Source organism: Bos mutus, chromosome 12, assembly GCF_027580195.1.
Source record: "Bos mutus isolate GX-2022 chromosome 12, NWIPB_WYAK_1.1, whole genome shotgun sequence".
NCBI classification, from domain to species: domain Eukaryota; kingdom Metazoa; phylum Chordata; class Mammalia; order Artiodactyla; family Bovidae; genus Bos; species Bos mutus.
Genome location: NC_091628.1, coordinates 24669634 through 24690684, shown reverse-complemented (window position 1 = coordinate 24690684; position 21051 = coordinate 24669634). Strand labels below are relative to the sequence as shown.

The 21051-nt window shown below is 39.8% G+C and overlaps 2 protein-coding genes across 4 annotated transcripts in view; one reads left to right on the top strand and one right to left on the bottom strand.

The window, feature by feature from the left end:
- RFXAP (regulatory factor X associated protein) overlaps nt 1-4510 on the top strand; it is a 35681-nt gene extending 31171 nt beyond the window's left edge. Inside the window, exons 4-5 of the mRNA XM_014481812.2 lie at nt 606-713; nt 3040-4510. Coding sequence (XP_014337298.2) covers nt 606-713; nt 3040-3150 — 219 coding nt within the window. The 3' untranslated portion in view covers nt 3151-4510. The remainder of the gene's footprint in view (nt 1-605; nt 714-3039) is intronic.
- A 1906-nt stretch (nt 4511-6416) lies between these two features.
- Nucleotides 6417-21051, bottom strand: part of SMAD9 (SMAD family member 9) — a 71226-nt gene continuing 56591 nt past the window's right edge. For all 3 annotated transcript variants that reach the window (XM_070380409.1, XM_070380410.1, XM_070380411.1), the window contains 2 exons: nt 17433-17689; nt 6417-15008 (listed from right to left, as the gene is read on the bottom strand). In XM_070380409.1, the coding sequence (XP_070236510.1) occupies nt 14865-15008; nt 17433-17689 (401 nt within the window). In that variant the 3' untranslated portion in view covers nt 6417-14864. The remainder of the gene's footprint in view (nt 15009-17432; nt 17690-21051) is intronic.

Here is a 21051-nt window from a genome sequence, read left to right as displayed (position 1 = left end):
AGAGATTACTTACACCAGTGCTTCCCAGTCTTTTCAAAGCCAGTTTGTCATTTTTCTCCTGGTGACTTCCAAATTTTGAAATCTTTGTATATCAATTGCTTTTCTTTAAGTAATATTTTACTGCCCACCCCATTTTTTGGTTGGTGGTGTTTGTTGTTTGTTGGGCAAAAAAAGCAGTGAAGAGTGTTTCATTAGCACTATATAAATGGCCTTTGCGTTCACATACTCCATCCAAAGGCAGGCAGGCAATTTGACCTAGATAGCTTTATCTGAAGACAGTGTTCCGTTTCCACTTGGCATTGTTTTGTAATGTTGAAAATCGCTCACAGCTATTAAAATAGGTCCCCTTCCTCTACCCCTGCCCCTCTGTTGATTTTTGAGAACTTCTGGAGACTGAAGATCCCAGATTGGAAATTCTGGAGGGTGAGGGAGTGAGGCGTGTTATGTAATGTCAATACTTTGCCTAGTGACTTAAAGAGGGACTTTCCCAAAGGCTCCCAGGAACTGGGCAATAAGGAAGAGAAGCAAAGCATCATTGAAATGCCTGTAATCATGGATTATTATATCAACTCTTAATCCTGTTTGCATTTTGTCTTTTATCGCAGGAAAGTGCAGACAACATACTTTCCATTGTAAAACAAAAAACGGGATCCTTTGGAGATCGACCTGCAAGACCTACCCTTTTAGAACAAGTGTTAAATCAAAAAAGACTGGTAAATATCTGTTTGTACAGTAGTTCCAAACCTGACACATTTGTTTGTTATAAATGAAACTGTTCAACTTTTGAGATTTTTAAGCTGGTTATCACAGTTATAACTGTGCCTCTGCCAGTATACATTGGAATCTCATAAAGACAAAATTACAGAGAAAATATAATTTCAGTTCAGTTCAGTCGCTCAGTCGTGTCCAACTCTTTGCAACCCCATGAATTGCAGCACGCCAGGCCTTCCTGTCCATCACCAACTCCCAGAGTCCACCCAAACCCGTGTCCATCGAGTTGGTGATGCCATCCAGCCATCTCATCCTTTGTCGTCCCCTTCTCCTCCTGCCCTCAGTCTTTCCCAGCATCAGGGTCTTTTCACATGATTCAGCTCTTCGCATGAGGTGGCCAAAGTATTGGAGTTTCAGCTTCAACATCAGTCTTTTCCAATGAACACCCAGGACTGATCTGCTTTAGGGTGGACTGGTTGGATCTCCTTGGAGTCCATGGGACTCTCAAGAGTCTTCTCCAACACCACAGTTCAAAAGCATCAATTCTTCAGCACTCAGCCGTCTTTACAGTCCAATTCTCATATCCATACATGACTTTTAGCTACATAAAAATGAATACTGTAGTAAAAAAATGGCAGCATAAAAATAAAAATGCAAACTTGAAAATAACAGGAAAAAGAGTTGCAATAAATATATAAAAGATGATGTTTGATACGGTTGACATTTTTCTCATACAGATTGATGAATTTTGCCCTGAATACATTGCAAAAAAAATATAAATGGAAAAAAGCAGAAATGCTTCCCTTATATGATATGGAAATGTATTTCATATCAGTAAAAAAAATCACATAATAAACAGTTCAGTAAGTGAAAATTATTTAAATGATAAAACACAGTGATGTTGAGGACTCCCATGAAAGGGACTCTCATTCTGATGGCATCTTACATTAGTACAACACTAATATAATATTTATTATAATATTAATAAAAGAAAGCAGTTGGACAGTCTGTATCAAGAGTCCTTAAAATGGTCATTCCTTCACTCAGAAATCATTTTACTGTGAAGACATACGCAGGAAATGAATCCTAAGTATAGATAAAGTTAAGCGTAAGGACATTCCCAGAAATGTATTTATCACAAATAGTAAAATAGTAATTTAAACAACTTCATTGTTCAGTAGCCTCATAACAGCTAAGTAGACTGTTGTACATTTACTTAATAAAGGTTGGGCAGTCTTTATAAGAGTTGGACACGACTGAAGTGACTTAGTGGGCATGCATGCATTGGAGAAGGAAATGGCAACCCACTCCAGTATTGCCTGGAGAATCCCAGGGACAGAGGAGCCTGGTGGGCTGCCGTCTGTGGGGTCGCACAGAGTCAGACAGGACTGAAGCGACTTAGCAGCAGCAGCAGCAGTCTTTACGAATAAATTTTAAACAAAAGCATTTAATAAATAGGAAATATACTATGCTGTAATGTTAAATTTTAAAATCAGTATTTAATGATGGTACTTCCATCTTATTTGGTTTATCTTGTTCAGTATATTCGGTTCAGTTCCTGGCATGTTGTGATTCATGGGGTCGCAAAGAGTTCAGTATATTAGGCTCAAGGTTTTTCTTCCTTATCAATTTATATAAATACTTTAATAAAAACAGTCTTATATTTGTTATGTGAGTATAACTATATTTAAAAATGGTCAGTGTATAAAACTTATTAGTTCTTTTAGAGCAGTTGTATTTCTTTTCTGAACTTTTAGTAGTGTGCTAATATTAGTTTTATTATACATGTATACCTATATTTACACACACATACCTATACACACAATCATACATCATTTTTAATTTCTTCCAAAAGACTTAGTGAGCTAGTGAGAGGAACTTGAGCTCCAGTACTTGTCAAAAATGTATATGTTTCTAAACTGGAATTTTAACTGCCATGTTTACATGGGGTATCTTTTCATTTCCTTTTTTTTTTTCCCCTTGCTGTAATCCTGGGCCAGCGCTCTTCTTGGCCCTTAGGTTTCATAAAGAGTATACATGCTGGCATATCATAAAAGCATTTCCTTTGTGTGCAAAGTCACCAATAAAATCAGGCTTCCCACATGAGTTTTAGATTTTAGTATTTGATGCATGATACCAGATTTTATTATTATTAGTTTGAAGTTTAACTGCAGTACTTCAAATGAAGAAATGAATTCAGTTCAGGAATTTTTTTTGTAAGTATATTATATCGGGTATAAGGATATAGCAGAGTAATTTTACAGCATGAATACAATCTCATAAGAATACTGCTATTAATAAACATATTTTCTCTTTCTCCTTTTTAAGTCATTACTAAGAAGTCCAGAAGTGGTGCAGTTTTTACAGAAACAGCAGCAGCTATTAAATCAGCAAGTTTTGGAACAAAGACAACAGCAGTTTCCAGGAACATCGGTGTGAGGAAATTTATTAAGATCTACACGTTTTTTATCTTATTGTAGTAGACAGACGGACATATTTTTATACTACAGATAAATGGAGTAAGACATGCCAGCAGATGGTAAACAGTCATTTTCCTGTGAATGTATGTGTGCATTTGGAGACAAATAAGCATTGCACATTGTGCGTCTAGTCCTTTCAGATCACCATGGATTTGAGGAAATCAGCTTATCTTTCCAGGGTAGTATTTAAATACAAGGTTTTTTTTAAAAAAACTAAGTTTCTCTTCAGTCATTGTTACTGAAGGTAATACAGCAGTTGCTTTCTGTGGAAGTCATGAAGTTAATAGATATTAATCTTGGATCATCTAACTCAGTGGTTCTCATCAAGGGGCAATCCATGGCAGTACAAGGGCCAGCCAGCCATCCAGTTGGAAATGGATGGGTATGTTTTGTCACGGTGACCTTGAAAACTTGCTGTTTTTTAGTGAGTGGGCCAGGAATGCTAAGTGTCTGAAATGGTCCCCCACAGTTCAGAATTATCTTACACTCGGTGCCAATAACCCTCCTCTTAAGAAACACTGAGAGCTATTTGTGTTGATAAAATGTAGTTAGGGCACCTGGAGTTGGGTTCTCATAATAACCTTTTCTTTCCGGTTAAGACTGGAGCTGTCAAGGTGGTAAGCATATTTTTTATGTGTAAAGAAAGGGATCATTATTAAATATCTGAGAGAGTAGGATGTGCACCTCTTCTCAAAGACGTGCTGGTAAAACCCAGGAGGGATTAACTAAGTACCCTGGAATGAGTGCGCCTCCTAGAGTCGGCCTCTCTGCTTCTATCAGTGTTCTCTTTTAAAGCAAACAACTTTTGTGTACTGAATTTGTGAACAGTACAAACGTATGTCCTCTTACCAGTGTCAGAACAAAACTACTTTTTTATACTCATTTCTTTTTCAAAAAGAGATCCCCAAAATAACACTCCAGCATTTTTGTCAGAAGATCGTATTATTCCTAGATAATGTTCAGAGAGTGATGGGCAATCTGGATAGATACTTTTTTCTTGTATTTTCTCCTAGTAAAACTTTTAAAAGGCAAAGCTTACCAATAAGAGTGCCAAATCAAATGTCAAGAAAGTATTTCTAGTGTTAGAATAATAAGTGCATAGGCCTGAAAGTTAAAACTGTGCAGAAAGTTGTTACAGTCTCTTGAGTTTTAAGCTATGAAATATATATCAAGTTGAAATTTAGTCATGAATGTTCTAAGATAACCTTAAGGAGAGAAGGAATCTTTTTGTTGACTTTTTATATCTGTTTTTATACCTGCATATCTGTGCAGAAACACTTTTACCAGAATTACTCATTAAAGTCATTATCGACCTTTGAGTTGTCTGATTCACTAATTCTCTTCTTCAGTTGCTCTACACCAGATGCAGAGGAATTCATTTACATTTGTTATCCACTGTTCGCTTGTTTTCTTAATTGTGGAGCTGGGAGCTTTTTTTGAATCCCTAGAGTATAAGTTAACATCTGTAGTTAAAAAGCAGCTTATCCTTCTTCAAATGAAACAGGATGAGGAAATTAGAAAGTAATAGGTCAGTAAAAGCTGAAGGAACTTAAAATATATTAAAAGAAAGGAACTACTTAATATATAAAAAACAATAAAGTTTTTACTTATTTGGGGTAGGTTTATTGCAGTTTGCCCCCAACTTTGTTTTACCCCTCCATGTATGTGTAACTTTTGTAATGTGGCTTCACTGTTCTTCCCACTGAGGGGTTGAGTTTATTTATCCTTTAAATCTGGAGAACTGGCCTTGTGTGTGTATCCTTGGATGGCCTCAGGGAGCAGAGACACCATCCTAGCCTGGGACCCCCTGTTTTGGACTGCTGTGTGAGAGGCAGTAGATCTTGTATTTCTTGTATCTGCCATGGTTATTCAGGTGTTCTGTGACATCCAGCCAAACCAATATCCTCAATAATATTAGTATTATCCTCAGTAATACTGTATGTAAGAGGGTTGATGAGCAGCATTGAAGATTTGGTCTGGAAACCAGGAACCAATATGGCAATCTGCAATCAGGTGACAGTTTCATAGGGCTCCAACAGACATAGAGGAAGAACGATAAATTGCAAGCCTGAGCTCAAATTCATTTAGTGGAAGAAGTGGAGGAAGTTAGGTTGCTTTTGTGAGAGTACTCAGTAATGGGAGCTAGAGTTCTTGCTGAACAGAGAAGAAATGAGGCCAACAGGAAGTGGAGTTTACTATGACATTGCAGAGCAAGTGTAGGAAGAATCCGAGAACACGGGGTACTTCATCTAGGAAACTAGCAGTACTCATTACAATGAGTTAGCAACTGCCCCAGTCTTTATAACACTCTGTAACAGTGAGTATATCAATAACTCAAGCTTCTTTATGCCTTGGTTCTAAGACCATTCCCAGACTTCCACTTGAAGAGTGGGATTTGGAGGGATTGAATAAACAAGCCTGTAGGATTTAGTGGCAAGTAAATAACTCAGGGATGGCTCTCAACTCAGGGAGAAACCCACAGGGCTTTGCTTCAGCTCATCAACCAGCAGCTCTAGTGCACCACCAAAACTTGTTGACAAGCAATCAGAAAAGGAAAGGGAAAGAAAGAAAATGATGAAACATGTTTTGCATCAGAAGTAGTTAATCCAAACAAGATGGTCTTCAAAAGAGGTGTCCATCAAAGATTGTATTAATCAAAAATTGTGAGGGGACTACAGTTAGTTTTGAATAGGCAAATACAAAAGATCATAAATAATGTTACCAAAATTATATGTAAATGTATAATTAAATGCTCATGCAAGCTCATATGCAAAATTGGAAGTAGTAAAGGAAAATTGGGTCACTGGTGTCATGGGGTAGAAGAATGGGGTGTTCAGTGGTTGGGAGATCTTTTATCAAAATAATCCTTTGAACGCTTAAATTTTTACCACGCACAGATGACTCTTTCCAAAGTGTTTTTGTTATTACAAACTGAAGTCCTATTACAAAGTGAAAACAGTAGATAGGCTATGCTTTTTCCTTGGCTTTCTAGTTCAGTTTATAGAAAGAAATATGTTTTTACTGCCAAATCTGTATTTCTGAATATGTAGCACTTATTTATTGTGAGAGTCCCCTCTGAGAGTTTCTTCCCATCCATGTGAGATCTTAGTTTCCTGATCAGGGATTGAACTCTGGCCCCCTGCATTGGGAGCATGGAGGCTTACCCAGGGAAGTCCCTGGTAGAATTTCTTTTCCTCGCATTTCTACCAGCAGTAGGAATTGCTGTTCTTTTTTTTTTTTTTTTACCTCTTGCCTTTCTGATAGCTATATTACTGCTGACTGTTGCATTTACTAGCATTTCCATGAATCCTGGTAAATTTGAGAACCTTTTCCTATGCTTATTGGCTACTTAGATTTGGCTCTTCGCTCCATTAGCTAGTCCTGTCTTTTGTCTATTTTTTTCCATTAGCCTCCTTTTTTCCTAAAATGTGCAAAAAGTCTGGTGACTGTTACAAAAATGAACCCTATGTCATTTTTCTTTTCTCATGTCTAACATTGGTGTATTTACCTTTTTATGGTATCTCTTGCCCATGTAGGTTTTCAAATTTTGAATATTTGGACATATCTGACACTTCTTTTATGGCTTTTGTTTTAAAAGGTCTCAATTTGGGATCTTTGACGTGATTGTTGATTTAAAACTTCCTGTTTCTTTTTCTAGAATTAGAAAATGTAATTAGTACAGCTGTTGGCAGGTAGTCTTGATTTCCTTTGTGTAACTAATTGACATGGAAATTTTAGTATTCCTATCATTACCCCCTCAGTTTCTAACTTTATGTAGCTATGAAAATGAGTATTATAATCATGATTACAGATGTTGTTGAATGGTGCATGCATTAAGACTGCATTCAGATAGTCTAGCTTATGATTTAGAGATGGGCTGAACTCTCATTTGTTGAGCAGACTTGTTTCACTGTAGAAAAAAATTATTATTAAAATACTAATTAAAATGCTGCTTTTACTGAGTTTAAACTGAATATTTTCAGAACTTTTTAGTGAAAATACTTGACATGTTTAATAATTGAGTTGATCTCATCTTCTAATCAGGACATGGGCTGCTTTTCCCTGTTCTCCTTATGTTATATTGCTCCACCCTCCAAATAATCATTTGTATTATTCTAATGCAGCAAAGGTAAGCTTTTATTATTATAAACTGCAGCAAATTAAATGATGCTTTCTATTCATAGCTTTACCCTAGTAATACAGAAATGCATGCAGCCTTTCTTACAATGTAGTCATTGAGCACAGATACTGATTTTCATTAGCTGTTTGTAGTTTGGGCTTAAAAGGGCCCAAGAGTATATGCAGCAGGAAAGCAAAATCAGAGAGCTAAGGAAAACAAGCATAAAAGAAGTAACAACTAGTGAGATTTTCTATCTGTTTTCCTCTCTTATAATTGCAGTCTGGGTCGTTTACTGTCTTTGGTTGGAGACCACTGTCCACTGTTAAGATTTTATAGTGGTTGCCTTTGAAAATCTAATAAGGAGCAGGGTATATTAACATCAGATATTTGCACAAAATTATATTACTGTTTATTGAGGTAATATATTAAGTAAAATACACATACTTAGGTGTACTTCACCATCATGTTGATTAGGATCATCTCTGTGGGTGGCAGGTGAGGGTTAATTGTGACAGCATTATTTTCTTTCAGAAAATGAGTCTTAGAGAAAGCCATATATTTCTAAGGTCACCCAAAGTTGTCTGCCAGTATGGAAGCTCCATGTCGTACTCAGGGACCCTGTTTCCAGGCTCCTGTGATGCTTGCAGAGCTGGCCTTTCCTTTCTAAAAGACCCTTCAGGGCTCTGACACCCTGCTTTTTGTGCCAGTGAGTGGACCCTCCTGGGGTCAGGGGTCTGCCGATGTGAGAAAAGCCAAGCCTCCCTCCCTTATCCAGGTACCTTTCTTTCTTCATGCCCAAATGCTCCGTGGCCATGTTTCCTGTGTCTCTTCTTTTTCCTATTCACCCCTTTAGCACCAGCAACCATCAGAATTGCCCTTTGCTCCCTAGTCGCAGACATTCACTACCTTTAAATGGTGTATAAAGTCCATCTAAGACCTTGAACATTTCCTGCTTTGTTAGCAATTGGAAAATGACCACAGCCCCTGCCCAGGCCAGGCACTGTCTATTCTGAAGGGCAATGAGAATTTAAGACCAAAACTCACTGAGTAACTCACAGGTACCCAGTTTGGAGAGGAGGGCTGGGTGTTTTGGGGCCAGCAGAGTGCTGGGCTCTAGCCTCTTCTCCAGCCACAAGATGAAGCCTGGGATCACCGTGGTGTTCCCCACCACGTGGGTCCTCAGAGGCCAGTGCTGCCTAACTGCCTGCACTGTGCCCTCACTGGACAATGCCAGGGCTCACCTCTGGCGTTAGTAACAGGAGCCAGGAATTGAATGCTTAACCTCTAGCAACCAAACTGGCAAGCCTTCCCACAGAGCCTGAAAAAGAGGAGTATTTTGAACACAGATCTCTTAAACAGCTGTTGCACTGGCAGAGCAGATGGAGCCAGGGTAGTGTTCAGAACCAAAATAGCAGTTGTATCACAAATTACAGGTGCTTCCAAACAGGCTTGCCTGCACTTTGTGACAAGAAGCCGCTCTTCCCACCTGAGGGTTCAGGACGAACCAGAGACAGAGCTGCATGAGCTTTCCGCACGTTGATGGCGACTGTGTCAGTTATCTAGCACACCACCCCGAAGCATAGTGGCTCACAATAATCACCTCCCCTGCAATAGTGTTAAGGGTTGGCTGAGCTTACTAGAAGGCTTCTGGTGGTCAGGCTCAAGAGTATCTCCTTGAGGAGGGATTCAGGTGAGGGCACAGCTGTGGTTGGTAACATTCAAGACGCTTTATCCTCAGGTCTCAGCGAACTGGGGGCCCACTCCAGGCCAAATCCAACCCACAGTTCATTTCTGTACTGCCACAGGCTAAGAATAGTTTTTACATTTTTAAACGGTTGGAAAACCAAAAGAAAAATCATCTCATGACATGTGAAAATTACATGAAATTCACATTTCGACATCTGTAAGATTTCACTGGCACAGAGCCACCCCTGGCCACATACATAGTTTATGGCGGCTTTTGCACTGTGGTGGCAGAATTGTGTAGTTACAAGCGGAAAATTTTTACTGTCTGGCCCTGGATGGAAAGTCTTCTGACCCCTACTCCTAAGTGTCTCTCTACAGACAACTTCATTAACCATCAGTGGGTTATTTTGAGAATGTTTAGTTTTTTTCTTTCTAAATGATAGAGGCCAGAGAGAATCCAGCTTGTCACTTGCAAGCATTATCTCCAAATAATGTACTGCGTGCAGGTGTGAGTAATTTGGGGCTTAAAACAACCGTGAATATAATTTTCATTATATTTACTCCATCTTAACATCATCTTTCAGATTACTGGAGTAAATCTGAGGCCACAGTTAACATTTTTATCAGATGTATGCAAATAATAGAATCATCTATGATGATCATACAGAGATAAACATTCAGAAGTGTTATCTTCTTTATATGCCGTGTTGACTTATTCTATGAGAATTCTTATGCTTCTTTACTCAAATTCACATTCTGAAAATAAATGCTTAGAATAGAAATAATTTTAACAGTTTTAACTGTCAAAGCTGCCTTTCCTTGCTACTACTGTACAGCTGAGTATTTGCAAACTAAGTCATAAGCATGCTTCTGTCTTCCCCACCAGCTGCAGCATGGTCACCAGACATGCAGTTGGAAGCTTGTGATTATTTTTATTTTGGGAAGAAATTAAATAATTGCTGATTTTAAAAAAGGAATCAGAAACAAATACCATTTCTGCCTTCATAATGGGAACCCCAAATGCCTTTCTAAACAAACAACAGCTGGAAAATGCTGAACACAGAATCCTTGCCTTTAAAAAGTTCCCGGCCTTGTAGAGATGAATGGACAAGAAGACATTATGGTATAGGGATTGATAGTAGATCGTTGATGAGCACAAATTACGATGGGGGCACAGAGACTGGGCACCTAAGCTGGTCTAGAAATGTCTGGGAGCCTTGCTAATGGGAACCAATGGGAAGGAAGGCAAGGTGGATCAGCCCAGAGGGTACACACCCAGGCCTGGTGGAGAGCTCATTGCTAGGCCCTCCAGCAGCCTGTCCCAGCTGATAGCACATTGACCTTTATCAGTTTACTTGTTCATCTTTCTCCACAAACTTGGAAGTTTCTTTAAGGCAGAAACTGTCATCTGTCATTGTTATCTGCAGTGCCTGCCTGGTAGTAACTGATGATCAAGAATCATCTAATAAGTGAATATGTGGAAGTTTCTAGGCTAATGAAAATATTCTGTCTCTTAAGCTAATGTTTAAAGAAAATATTTTATGTCTATACAATGGTATATTTAAAAATATGTACTAGTTTGTGGTTGAAGTGCCAATACCAAATTTTGGATGCAAGAACAGGGTCAGGAAAAATAGGAGATGCAAAGACAAGCAAGACACAATCACTGCTCTCCATAAACTTCCAGCTTAAGTAAGATGAGATGGTTGGATGGCATCATTGACTCAATGGACATGAGTGTGAGCGAGCTCTGGGAGTTGGTGATGGACAGGGATGCCTGGCGTGCTGCAGTCCACGGGGTCGCAGAGTCGGACATGACTAAGCGACTAAACTGACTGAGCCCTCCTCTGTGCACCCAGAATAGCTTGTCTTTCATCTGTTTACATTTTGAATAAAGGGCTCCATTTTTTTAAAAAAAAGAAAACTTTAATCAATAAAAGACCAAGTTTTCTCAAAATACTTACATATTCTACCCCCCCCCCACCGCATTTAGACTGGAAGGAAATTTAATGGAGAGAACAGAAAATTTACATTTTTAGATATTTTCATATTCCTCCTGGATTCCATCTTCATTTGTCCTGAGTTGCCTTTAACACTTTTCTAACATGTATTATATAGCAATGTACAGATATTTACAGTAATTGTTCATTCCCATATACTGTAATATCACTTAATATTTGCCAATACACAGGAAAAAAAAAAGCTCCTACGCATATCCTTTCTAAAATTACTGCAAAATATCTTCAAGGTTCTATATTTTTTTCTACTTTATCTACAGTAGTGTATATGTTAATCCAAATCTAATTTATCCCTCCCCTTCCAAGGTTCTATATTTAATGCCAGTTATTCTAAGATGCTTAATTCAAAACTGTTATCTAATTTCTCTATAGGATGTTGGATTTCAAAAAAATCCAATTTTCAAAACAGGATTGTATAAGATCATCTTAAGGACCCATATACAACGAATCCTTCTATGAGGTTTGTAGGGAATAATGAGCCAAAAGACATTTAGGTACAGTATTCTTTATTATAAACAATCAGATAACAGTGTAAGTGTGCATTTGAAGGATAATTGAGGCCTAGCTATAATAAAAAACATGACTTAAATAGAAATAGTTTCTTTTTTGTTAGTTTGTTTTACATTAATTTGAACTTAACGTATGCCAAGATCATGTAATTTGTCATATAGTTCGGCCATTAAATCGTTAACAAGAGCAGATAAAATTTGGAATGCATGTTCCATTTTGCTTTATTTGTTGACTACGTATACCGAATATTCAGGACATACTCAAAGTTAAGCCGGTGCTTGAAGTCTTAACAGGCAATACCTAAAAAATGTTTTTGTTGCTGTGACAGGGTATTCACTTCCTAAGAAGACAATGAAAAGGAGATTCTAAATGCTAGGTGGTTGTCCAATCTTTTCTGATTTAAACTGAGTGTAAAAAAAAATATAACATAAAGTAAATGTATTGAGAATTGACATCTTAATAGTTCCAAAGCACTGGTAGGTATTAAAATATCATCTAACTAAAAATTTTTACATCTCAAATTTTTAACAGGAGAAAAAACAAAACCCAGACTTGAACAGCACTATAAATGTTCTGAGTCTTGTCAGCAGGCCAGATGTTACTGTTCTCTATTGCCTTGTCTACGGCAACCTTAAACATGTTTGGCAATTGCTGATGCAATTAATGGCTCAGCATGTCCACTTTGCTCATGAGCCTATAAAAGAATGTGAAGACATCGTTTGGACTGTCTACCTCAAGGATTGAATGTTAAATAAGCACATTTAGAAGTCAGAAATCAAATCCTTGCATTACAATTTTTAACAATTCTTAGCAGAAAAAAATGTAAAAGCCTGATCTAAAATGTGACTATGTTACAATGACTTAAGGGTTAATTTCCCATCACTTCTAAATTCTCTGAATTTCACAGTATCTTGATAAAGGCTTTTGGTGAGATAGACCTGGTAGTGATGCATACGTACCACTTTAATCATTTATTTTTTGAAGACACAATTCCAATTCACTGGAACGTTCTGTCCTGGTTTCCCAAAGCTGCGTGGAAAGCCAGTGTATCTTTTCATGTCACTTATAAGCAACTAGTACCGATTAATTCTGTAAAGGTGTAAGATTACCAGAGGAGGAGTCTGACCACTGACGGATAAAGCGATGTTTGATGCCTGGAGCCCAGACCACATGTACCTCATGCTGTTTTGTGCAGCAGGACTTGTTTGAGGAAGACTTCACCACACTAATGCCTTTTCCAAGGAAAGGGGACATAGGGAATTACTGGAAAACAGGGAAGCAAGAGGAGAAAAATCCAGCTTTGAGACAGAAGAAAAGCCTCATTTATCCAAGGATGTCTTCATCCATGACTTGATTGCTCAGAAGAGAAAGAAAATCAGTTTCAAAATAGAGAATTAGGAAAGCAATTACACTTTTTTCAAGCATAAGAAAGAGCGCATGTTTTGTTTTAATAGTTCTTGAAACATGAGGATGATTCTACAGATTTCCGTGTAGACTCTCAGCTCCAGAGGGCTGGGATGGTTTCTTGTGCACATTGACTCCACAGTACCTAACACTGTGCCAGGCACATACATAGTTGGTGAACCAACAAACTACAGCATTCTCTAAACACTAAACGGACCACCTAACTTTACTGTAAAATGTGATATTTTCTATTGTATATATGAAAGCTTCTAGGTAACACTAGTCATTACAAGAGGTGACGGCAGTAGCTCACGCATACATTGTTTTCATATGATCATTCCTACCTTGAATACAATTTAATGAGAAACAGCTACTATATACTAATGCTAGAAAGAGTTGAGACAGAATGTATAAATGAAGAAACCTGGATCACTGAAGTACCGGCTGTTAACAAGCATAATTACCTTCTTAAATTATACATTTTAAAGAGGGTGTGAAATAATTTTCCAAGCAATGCAGTGTTTAGTGGGTCAGAAATATATATATATATCAAAGTACCTAGAAATTTGGTAAATGGCCCTCTCTTTATCATCCAAGGGTAAATAACAGGTTTTGGTATTTTGTGTGCATTTTTTAAAATGTCCTGTTATTCAGGACCACTGTTCGTCAGAAATGATAGGGATTATGGAATTACTCTTATTTGGGAACTTATTTCCAGGTATGAGGCTTTAGTTTTATAAGAGGCTACCACCTACGACCAGCAGGTCACTTAATCAGTAGAGACACTAAGTTAAAGAACTCACATGGATTGCAGCAACGTGTCTAGGTTTTCTCAGAGGCTTCAGTGAACGTTGAGTCATCTGTGAAGAGTTAGTATTTACCAATGTGTGAGGAACATGCGGCAAAATGTGCCCTCGCCTAGAGACTGTGAACGTGGGAATGTGAGAAGGAATAAGTAAACACAGGGTGTTTTTGTCCGATGCTCTTATTCTACTGCTGCTTCTACACACACACACGGGACTTAAACACGAGGCCAGCAAGCATGCTGTGCAGACTAAGATCTGCAGAGCTGCCTGCCCTGAGTCACCACCAGGAGAACTTAGGTGGAACTTAATGTGATTTCCTACGTGGAAGGCAGGCATCTCTGTGGGTGATGCATGGATTAAGAAAGTGCTGGTCTTATTTTGCAGTTGGGGGATATAGCTCATTTCATGCTATTTTCATATTTATAATATCTTCCCATATTAGAGTTATTTATTCTATTTTTTCTGTACAGTGGTAAGATAATGAGGCAACCTGGCTCTCAGCTTCACAGTTTCTTTCTTTTCCAATCACAGTTTTAATTTGTTTAAAAGGTACCATTCATATCAGCACAACAGTCTACCTACAGGTATTTCAACTTCAGAAATAAAGCTTATATGACTTGTTTTACATAACTGATTTTACAAGCTTGATTTTCTTTTTTTGTCAGCATTTGAAGTGAGGTTATTTAAATGTTACAGGTTTGTTTTGTCCAAAGTGTTATTTGCCCTAGTGCTGCTAGTACCTGATTTTTGCTACGTAAACAGTTTTAGTATTTTTCTGGACTGGCCACACAATATGCCTTATGTGACACGGCAGACGGAAGCTGCCTTTGTTCTGCCAGCACCCTTCAAACACTGTCCACAGACTTGCCTCTCATTTGTTCTCTCCCACAAAAGAAGCTGCTGCTTATTAGAGCGTAGGCGCGAAAAACCTGCTTTTATCATTGCGTTGTAGTGGCATCAGGTTAACTAGAAAGCACAAACCAAGATGATGATACAAAATATGAAGAGTATATATTAAATGTATTTACATGTGTACTTAGAAACTTCAGTTAGTCATGAATCTGAAATGATATAAGCCACTGCCTGCAACAGCATCTACCCTATAGAAATGTGTGTTGAGACAGGACTGTTAAGACACCGAAGAAATCGGGTTGTGTGGGGAGCCCATCTGAGTCAGAACTTTGTCCAGCCACTGCAGCGGTCCATGAAGGTGGATCTCAATCCAGCAGGGCGTGCTTGTGACATCCTGGCGATGGTACTCGGCTCCCCAGCCCTGAAAAGCAAAAACGGAGCCACGTGATTGTGCCAGATTTCCAGGCAGCCTCCAGGGGCACGAAACAGGCCTGCTGGACACAGCCCACCCACCAGGGCAGCTTCTGGGACCTGAGAACATGAACTCTGCATTCCTGCAAGTACAAGACAACCTTTTCATCAGCCAGACACCCTAAGATGAGTCCCCATCCCAGGTATCCTCCTGGGCTCGCAACTAAATCCACGGACCTAGAGAGGGCCTGGGTTCCAGCCACATCAGAGACACTGGGAAATCATGCTGTCTTCCCCAGGGAAGGGAGCTTGAATGCATGTTCACCCCCTTAATGCTGAAGTCCGTGTTTTGCATGAAACAGAACAATGGCTGGATCTGAAAGTTGTTAAGTGAGAGCTGAAGGCGCTCTCTGTTACTCAGGGTTGATGAAGAAAGCTTGTTTCCCCTCTCCCATGCTGGCTCACTTATGGCAATTTGCCTTTGGTGACCATCCCCAGGAAAGATCACAAAAAATAAGTTTTGTTAACATCCATGACCTCACATGGTTGCAATTTTTTATTGTGGTGAGAACTTACCAATTTCTTTTACACTGATCACCTATAGTTATATTTGCTAGGAATCTTTTAAGTCCCTGCAATATTAGTAACAGTTTATTTTGTGAATTATGTGGTTTTATGAATTTAAAGGCTACATATATGAGAAGTACATCTAGTTGATCTTAGGAAAGTCAAATTACTATACAAGTTTATAATACAGTGAAATTATTATGTCTGAGACATTGGCCATCTCATCCCAATTTTTAAAACAGGCCTAGAAAAAAGTACGTCAAATGGTTGCTTATTATTGCCCTCTGCTGGCTCTAAAGCATCAGAATGTTTGAAAAGACTTTCAGGTATTTGTTAATTGCCTGACGGTGTAAAAATGCTTTTAAAGCTTAACAGTAAATTTGAATAAGGGCTTCCCTGGTGGCCCTTAGATGGTAAAGAATCTGCCTGCAATGCAGGGGATCTGGGTTCGATCCCTGGGTCAGGAAGATCCCTGGAGAAAGGAATGGCTACCCACTCCAGTATTCTTGCCTGGAGAATTCCATGGACAGAGGAGCCTGGGGGGCTACAGTCCAAGGGGTCACAAAGAGTCGGACACAACTGAAACAACTTAGCACGCATGCAAATTTGAATGAAACTGTTTTGTCACCATGAAAAAAATGAATTCAAGAAGTCATTTTCTAAACTGGAAACTCTATTCTTGATTCTCATTTTTTAAATAATTACTGAAATTATAAATAAGAGTGTTGAAAAATGGGACACATTTTTCTGTAATTCTGTAAAATGGTAATTTTACAGAACTAATAAATACATTTTTCTGTAATTCTGTAAAATGGTAATTTTACAGAATTAATAAATAAATTTTTTCTTTGAAAAAATCTGGAACAAGCCATACTGATACCCCTTGAATAGATAGGTCACCATGGGAAAACTGTCACATATACTCAGTTTGACAAACAAGCTCAGATTTGGAAATACTAGAATTATTTGCAAGTGCTTTGTGAGGAATGAAACAGATGATAAGCTGAGGGCTTAGCTTCAACGCGCAAATCCAGTTTTTCCTTCCCACTAAGTTAACTCCCTCCATTCTCCAACCTTCACATCAACTTTAATTAAAGAACTAATTGAGAAATTCACAAATATTCATAAGCAGAACATCTACTACTGCATGAGAATTAATCATGAGCCCCATAATGTTTTTATCCCAACCTGTTTATTCCTTTGTAAACAGCACTTAATTCATACTCCCTTGTATTAGACCCAGTCCTGTTTTGTAGCTTATTTATAAATACAATCGCCTCTGTTTGCCTGTCTGCTTTGTAAGAGTAAGGAGAGCGTCTTATTCAATTTCAGGTAAATTCACCATTTACTGAGTGACCATAGTGCTCAGCAATTTGAGGGAAGAAAAAAAAAATCTCTGTAGCATTAAGTCCTATACAACCATCATAGTCACTTTATCTTCTTTATTTAAAGAAAAATCAGGTAACTGTCTTAACTTGGATTTCCTCCAAAAGTAATATACTTACGAATTTTCTTAAAATTGCTAAACAAGAGATGTCATACTCACGGAGGAGCTCTTCTGAAAAACAATTGAGAGTTTTCCTCCCAAAATGCTGTCTACTTGCCCTGGCTGTCCAACTGTCACATCAGTCGAAGACTGTTTAAAATATATATATATTTTTTACTTATTTATTTTCTTATTTGGCTGTACTGGGTCTTAGTTGTGGCACACAGGATATTTAGTTGACCCACGTGGGATCTAGTTCCCTGACCAGGGATCGAACGTGGGGCCCCTGCACTGAGAGCAGGGAGTCTTAGCCACTGGACTGCTCCGGAAGTCCTGTGCTCTTGGTCTCTTTCTTATACTCGGGAAGTGAGCACTCCTTACCTTGACAAAACTCATCCTGATGGTGCACATCTTGGTCAGCTCGTAGACAACTTCAAATCCATGGTGCACAGACTGGGCGAGCAGCTGAGCGAACAGCTGGTTGTTGAAGATCTTGAGGCTGCAGCCGCTGGGGATCTTGCAGACAGTGGCTGGGTGGAAGCCGTGCTGATAGTTGCAGTTCCGGCTCTGCACGAAGATGCTGCTGTCACTCACACACTCGGCATAGACCTCTCCCCCGACGTAGTACAGGTGCACGCCTGTGAGGCAAAAACAGTCTTCCAACACCAGCACTGAATTCCACTTAGACTTAGCCCCCTTCCCATCTCATCCGCCTCTGTCACCTAAAGAGACGTGACTATCAACTGTGAGGTTAATTTTAATATCACCAATCATTGATTAGTACCACGAGTGCCCCCAAGGTTGACCTGCTTTAATTATCATCTGTATTTTCTCCATGAGTGCATTTAAAAGTATATTGCAACTCAGGTTTGCATAGCCAAGAACAAAGAAGGAGGCTGGCATGTATTAATACTGCTCCTGTCACTTGCAGCCTCATGCTTGTTCATTCTAAAAGTCAGATCTCATACTATTAGAGGCAAAATAACAACATAATGCAGAAAACATCAAATAGTCCTTCAGGACATGTAGAAGTAAAGAACTTGACACAGTAAGTACCACGGTAATGTTACTTACATGAATATACTAAATCCACTTCAGAGGACATGATAAATGAAGTCTACATTTTATTTTACTAACAATTATAAATCCTTTTCTCTTAGTACCTCAAAGAGACCTATTCCATTTTAAAGCTTATCACCTACATTTACAGGTCATAGAAATAATGCCTATTTTTACCTACAGTGAAATTCATGCCACATTTTCAGATAAAATATAAAGACTCAATCAAAATGTAGTTTATGCTATTTTATCTCATGTTCTTAGAACTAAAAGGTGAAGAGGGGCTTGAGAATGTTGTTGCTCAAAGTACATTTTAGTTGATGCTCTTCCTCCAAATTCTGGGTTTAAGACTCAACATAAATTTGTAACAAGGGACTGGAGTTAGGTGAGGTGAAGATGTTCTAGTCTAGGGAATATTAAATACCAGAACAACTGTTCCCCAACCTTTTAGCAGAAACAAAATCTCTTATCTCCAGGTGTCAACATGGTTGTAAATACAATCTCCATGCAGTGGCAAGGGGATTGTAGAAATGATCTTGAATCTACTTATAGGGACAGATTTCAGTACTTAAAAAAAACCAAACACACACTTTTAAATAATACAACTGAAAGACTTCCAGGGCTTCTCAGACCTGCATTTAGGAAACTTGACCGACATAGCCACTCAGTTTCTTTGTCAGGATCTAAGTAGCAATGGAGGCAATTTTTGCACTATTATGTAACTACTTCCTGCCAGCTTTATGGTTTCCTTTTCCCATCTCCTTTCCCTTAATACAATTTTAGAAAAGAATGGCTTTCAGGGTCATGTATGCAAACCACAGACTCCAACACAGTCTGAAGAAACTGATTCAGGGTCACAATGATAAAGCTCTTGATACTCGGGTCAAGGTTCCCCTCTCACTGCCTCAGTCAGACCAGGTCCCCTCCTCTGCTCAGCCTTCCTTTTCTGCCTCACCTCCATGATTCTCTCTCCTGAACGCCCTGGGGTCTGATCCCCATGGCCCTGGGCCTGAGGATTAGGCAGAAGGATGGTCCTAATTGGCTGGGACACAGTGCTGGACCCACATGTGGGAGGTGTGTGTTATTAGTTGCTCAGTCTCGTCTGACTCTTTGCGACCCCATGGACTGTATGTAGCCCATCAGGCTTCTCTGTCCATGGGATTCTCCAGGCAAGAATATTGGGAGTGGGTTGCCATGCCCTCCTCCAAGGGAATCTTCTGGACCCGGGGACTAAACAAGAGTCTCCTGCATTGCAGGCATATTCTTTACCATCTGAGCCACCTGGGAAGCCCAGACTTACTTGGCTGGACCCACATACTGGGAGGTGAGACAGGGGCAAATCCAACCAGACTTCATTAAAAACTCCCAGGGGAAGGCCTGCCTCTGGGGTGGCTGGAGAGCAGGTCATCAAATTGCCAGAGCATGAGGCTGCTAAGTGTTCAGTATGTCTTTGAGTTGAATGCCCTTCAAATACATAATCCTCCTAGAGCTTACTAAGAACAGATAAGATTTTTTTGCTATCTGACTCTGGTCTTTATTTAGGGGATGATTTTCAATCCTGTTAAAAGTCTTATCTGCAACCACAGACATCCTGGCGGAGCACAGAAAGCAGAGAAGAGCCTGGATGGGGAGGCAGCAGTTCAGCATCCTGAGTGAGAAGAAGGGGCAGAGCGGATGGGATGTGCCCGGAGAAGCCCTGAGCCGGCCCTGGTCACCGGAACAAGGAGGGATATTCAACCCCATGATGAAGAAGGCTAGAGACAGCAGCATCTAAAGAGTCAAGTAAGCAAGGGATTTTATTCGCATCCATTTGACAGGCCAGAAGCCTGGCTTTAAACCACATCTGCGAGGTGCTAAATTGCCACGGAGAACAGTGAGCAGATAAACACCCAAAGAAGGTGCCACAACTCGTGAGCCCACATGCTACAACTACTGAAGCTCTAGAGCAGGTGCCCTGCAGTAAGAGAAGCCACTTAATGAGTAGCCTGCGCATGGCAACTAGAGAGTAGCCTCTGCTTGCTGCAGTTAGAGAAAGCCCAGCACAGCAACGAAGACTCAGCACAGTTTGACAAGAAAACACAAAACTAAAGTAAATAATAAATAAATAAATTATAAAAATAATATAAAAGTAAAGGTTTCCAGACCTACAGCAGGGCTTTGGGCCAGAGGATGGAGGTGGGCCTGCCCAAGACTGTGACCTCAGCTGTGCACTACACAAACCCAGGGTGTGCCTCAGACTTCCGAGATTTGTATGGTTATTACAAGACTCCTCCAGCAGATGGCAGCAGGGGCTCCTTTCAATTCACACAGAGCCGCCTCTGGGCTGGTACAAAGTCAGTCCCCTCAAGCTATTACTTGAAGACATCTCTGGACAAATAGGATGAACAAGCAAGCAGATTTGGGCCCAAATGAACTACACTACCAGGGGCTTCCCTGGTAGCTCAGCTGGTAAAGAATCCACTTGTAATGCAAGAGACCCCAGTTTGATACCTGGGTGGGGAAGATTCCTTGGAGAAGGGATAGGCTACCCACACCAGTATTCTTGGGCTTCCCTGGTTACTCAGATAGTAAAGAATCTGCCTGCAATTCCAAAAACCTGGGTTCAATCCCTGGATTGGGAAGATCCCCAGGAGGAGGTAATGGCAACCCACTCCAGTATTCTTGCCTGGAGAATCCCATGGACAGAGGAGCCTGGCTGGCTATAGTCCATGGGGTCGCAAAGAGTCAGACACGACTGAGTGACTAAGCACAGCACTGAGCCCCAGTGAACGCCCCACTGTGCATGCACACACTCAGTGATTCTGCCAAGGTGGGTGCCCCTTGGCACTACTTTCTCTCTCTCTACTCTCTCACTACCACTCTTGACTGCAGCAACCCCAGCTCGCCTGGACATACCAGGTCCCACCCCATCCTCACAGGAGCAGGAAAGCCCACTAGAAGA